The sequence below is a fragment of the Pleurodeles waltl genome, chromosome 9, assembly GCF_031143425.1.
Source record: "Pleurodeles waltl isolate 20211129_DDA chromosome 9, aPleWal1.hap1.20221129, whole genome shotgun sequence".
NCBI classification, from domain to species: domain Eukaryota; kingdom Metazoa; phylum Chordata; class Amphibia; order Caudata; family Salamandridae; genus Pleurodeles; species Pleurodeles waltl.
In genome coordinates this window covers 1,054,544,415-1,054,548,337 of record NC_090448.1, presented here as the reverse complement: position 1 = coordinate 1,054,548,337, position 3,923 = coordinate 1,054,544,415, and the positions used below count along the sequence as shown (strand labels likewise).

The 3,923-nt window shown below is 46.0% G+C and overlaps 1 protein-coding gene across 1 annotated transcript; it reads left to right on the top strand.

Annotated features, from left to right (window-relative positions):
* Positions 1 to 2,644: 2,644 nt before the first annotated feature.
* On the top strand, positions 2,645 to 3,460 carry ARF6 (ARF GTPase 6). Its single transcript, XM_069208693.1, has one exon. It carries the CDS (start codon positions 2,785 to 2,787, stop codon positions 3,310 to 3,312), a length of 528 nt encoding a protein of 175 aa, XP_069064794.1. The 5' UTR covers positions 2,645 to 2,784; the 3' UTR covers positions 3,313 to 3,460.
* Positions 3,461 to 3,923: the final 463 nt, after the last annotated feature.

Sequence of the window (3,923 nt, the reverse complement as noted above, 5' to 3'; positions counted from 1 at the left end):
AAACCACCCACTTGAGAGACTGTGGCCTTGCACACCCCAGCACCAAGCAGTGGGCAAACCACCCACTTGAGAGACTGTGGCTTTGCACTCCCCAGGACAAAGCAGTGGGCAAACCACCCACTTGAGAGACTGGGGCCTTGCACTCCCCAGGACCAAGCAGTGGGTATGGAGCCCTCTCGAGGAGCAGTGGTGCTGTACCATCTTCCGGCTGAGGTGCCACTCCCTTACCCATCCGCCTGAGGTGCCTGTGTGTTTACGACCTGATGCCCCTGCAGTGTTCTCTCTGTAATGAGGTAGGAGTCAAGTGTGGGCTTGGCCCGTGATTTTTGGCCCAGTGGGCCATGGACATTTGCAAAGGATAGTGTACGGCCTTCTGTACATATTGTGAATTTTTGTATATACTGTTTTTCTATATTCGTTTATGATATCTGCATATTTCAAAATATCACTGATCTCAATCAATTCCTTTTGTCCTTGCATTCTTCCAGGGGGTAACGGGGTGTATATGTACTGTTGCTGCATGTGTTTGTGTGTATGGTGTTCCAGAGCCAGATGTGGGGGTAGGAACGGGTAGCTCCACAAAAAAGGCTTGCTTTTGTTTGTTTTTTGCAGTTTCATATAGCATGAACTTGACCCCATGGTATTGGAGCGCTTTACACGAGCACCAGTTACATTACGCTGACGCCGAGACTCAAAAGTGGCTACCCAGCTCCAAAGTCGGCAGTTCTAGCTGTTACACAACACCCTCTGGCTGGCACCAGGGATTAATATTAGACCTCCAGTGCTATTCATCAGAACACTCCTAGACTTGAGGATGTTTCTTAAAGACTGCTCTGCTGCCAGAGAACTGCCCTGCTGCTGAGGAAAGCATTGCTGTCTGAGAAGGAAGACTGGACCTGCTTACCTTCATCCCAAGCTACTTAGAGTGACTCAAAGGTTCACTTGGCTCACATTCTGTGTGAGATAGAAGGACACAACCAGTTTAGGAGGCCTGTCTGACTTCTTTTCATGACTCCTACGCGCAAGAACCGGACCTTTTTGTTGCTACACATTGATTGCCATTTTATGGGTTTCCAGAGTAAAGTTTTTCCTATTCTAGCACTAGGGGTGATTAAGAAATTTTCTTTGATAGTTTCAAGTTTACAATTTTCAATATTATTTTTATGATGTAATCTGTATTGCTTCATTCATTGCTGTTTGTAATAAATTAATTTTAATGACTGATATTAATATTTTTTTTCTATTTGTGCTGAAACATTGCATTTTGATGGCCGATTTTCCCTTGCACAAGTAAACGCTATCTGGTATTATTTCCGGTCTTATTTATACAGGCGTGTTTTTTTATCTTGTACATTATTGATACTTTTGTATCCGAAATCAATCAGAGCGAACTACATAATTACATTGTTGTGAAAGCCGCCTACAAAAATATAAATCCAAGTGTCGGGAAGATGTAGATTGGAACGCTCTACCAACCTTGATACTCGTACAAATGTGCAGATATGCCATTAGGGGGCAGCAGAGGTACAAGATACAAAAGACTTCAAGAAGTCCGAAGCACTGCTATCTTCGATCAGGCCACGCGCTCCGCATTTCTCTACTACTTCAAAAATTAACTGACACTTTCAGGGCGCGCGCCTGACTGTAGTCCAGCCCTTCCACTGATGACGTACAACCTCGCGCTCAAAAACACACGTAAGTCGCGCTTCTCTTACACACAGGCAACACCCTTCTTCTTTAATTGTTACTCGGCCACGCCTCCTCACACCACTGACGGCTGACCCTTTACCAGCTGCGCATGCGCATTTTTCACCGAAGGCGGAAGTGAGAGATTCCGCCCTTTCGCCTCTTCCGGCTGTAGTGGGGCGGGGGCCGAAAGGAGACCGGTGTGTGCGGGAGAGAGGACTACTGGAGACTTAGCGAAAAGGCGGATAGCCGTCAATGTCTCCAGGTAAGGTAGTTCTTCTAGCACTTTGTCAAGTTACTTGCAAACGTGCTCATTAGAGCTGTGTTCTCGTCGCGCGCGCTAGGATTCCAGACAGAAACGCCGTTGCGCGCGCCCCTGCGTGACTTAAAGCTGCAGTGTACTAATTGAGATCATCCTGTTTGCAGGCACCGGTGGGAGACAGGGAGGCGATGATTGACCCCCGTGGAGGCTAACGAAGCTGGGCAGAGGCCCCGCAAGGTGTGAGGCACACTCTGGGAAAGGCAGCCTGCCGAAGAGTAGGGCGCTGGCGCTCACGAGCACAAGAAGAAAGAAGTACGCCGGTCGCCGGAAGCGCCGCACCCTGTGGACGGCCCGCAGTGTTGGAGAGCTGCTGGTCAGCCGCTCCCATCTGTCATTGCATGGAAAAAGTGTTGGGGGTCACAGTGAGGCCGAGAACCTCCGGAGAGGTGCAGGCCGGCCAAGCCCTTGCCAGGTAATCAAGTCACCATTCCCTTCAACGCGAGAAAGAGTCCTTACCGATTCCGGGCAGAAGACAACCTAGCTACCAGGACGCATCTCTTACTTTGTACCTTTATCACGTGATCCCTCTTGGCAGTTTTCTTACCCACTTGATTGCACAGATCCTTTTCCTATCGGATCCTTCTTGAAGGCACTCCTTCTCTGTTGGCTACCCCCGAATTGTGCAGTACCTTTCTCGAAGAATTTGGTGATGGATACCCTCCTTTCAACGGTCTAGTGGTCACAACTGAGCAACATCATCCGTCAACACCACCAGCAGTTAGATTTTATCTAGGAACCCTGATTTTCTTGAATATTTATGCACTTTTTTGGCCAGAATGGGGAAGGTTCTGTCAAAAATCTTTGGAAACAAGGAGATGCGAATATTGATGCTTGGACTTGACGCAGCGGGTAAGACAACAATCCTGTACAAATTGAAACTGGGACAGTCTGTCACGACCATCCCTACAGTAGGCTTCAATGTGGAGACTGTGACCTACAAGAATGTAAAGTTCAATGTTTGGGATGTGGGGGGACAGGACAAGATCCGGCCACTGTGGAGGCACTACTACACTGGCACGCAGGGCCTGATCTTCGTGGTGGACTGCGCGGATCGTGACCGTATCGACGAAGCCAGACAGGAACTACATCGTATTATTAATGATCGGGAAATGCGTGATGCCATTATCCTGATCTTCGCCAACAAGCAGGACCTGCCTGATGCCATGAAGCCACACGAGATCCAGGAGAAGCTAGGCCTGACCCGCATTCGGGACAGGAATTGGTACGTGCAGCCCTCCTGTGCTACAACAGGGGATGGACTTTATGAGGGACTTACATGGCTAACCTCTAATTACAAATCTTAATAATAACTTTTAGGAATCAATTTTAAATTTTGAGATGTCTGTGAGGACTTGTTAACATCCATTGACACAACTTATCTTAATAACTATTAGGAAACAGTTCTAAACATGTTAAGTTGCCTCTTCCAAGGAGATGAGTAAACAAAACCAAGTTAAAGCAGTTTTCATAGGATTATGATGACCCAGTGAATCAACCACTTTTTTCTTTTAAAAAAAATCAACAGGAATTTTAGGTTTCTTTTTTTTGCTTTGCTTTAGAAGGTGCTAATGTAAAGAAAATCATAAAACCCAATATAGCACACACACCGACAGACGCAGATCAGCAAATATTCTTTTAATAGGCCTACAAATTATAATGGAATCAAAACCTTCGTTGTAAAATGGACTGGATATTTTTGTTTTAATAGATTCTGTATTGCTTTATTTTTGGGGCTCCTAATCGTCAATATTACTTAAATGTATACGTTAGCGCATAGCTTTCTCAGAAGAAGCTATGAAGAGCTGTTAAACATTATTTTTGAGGGCCTAACTTCATAATGGTTTGATTTGATGGGACCGTTTTCAATGTAAGCATTGTATTCCGGTTATGCTTTTCATTTGCTGTAGATTGCTTC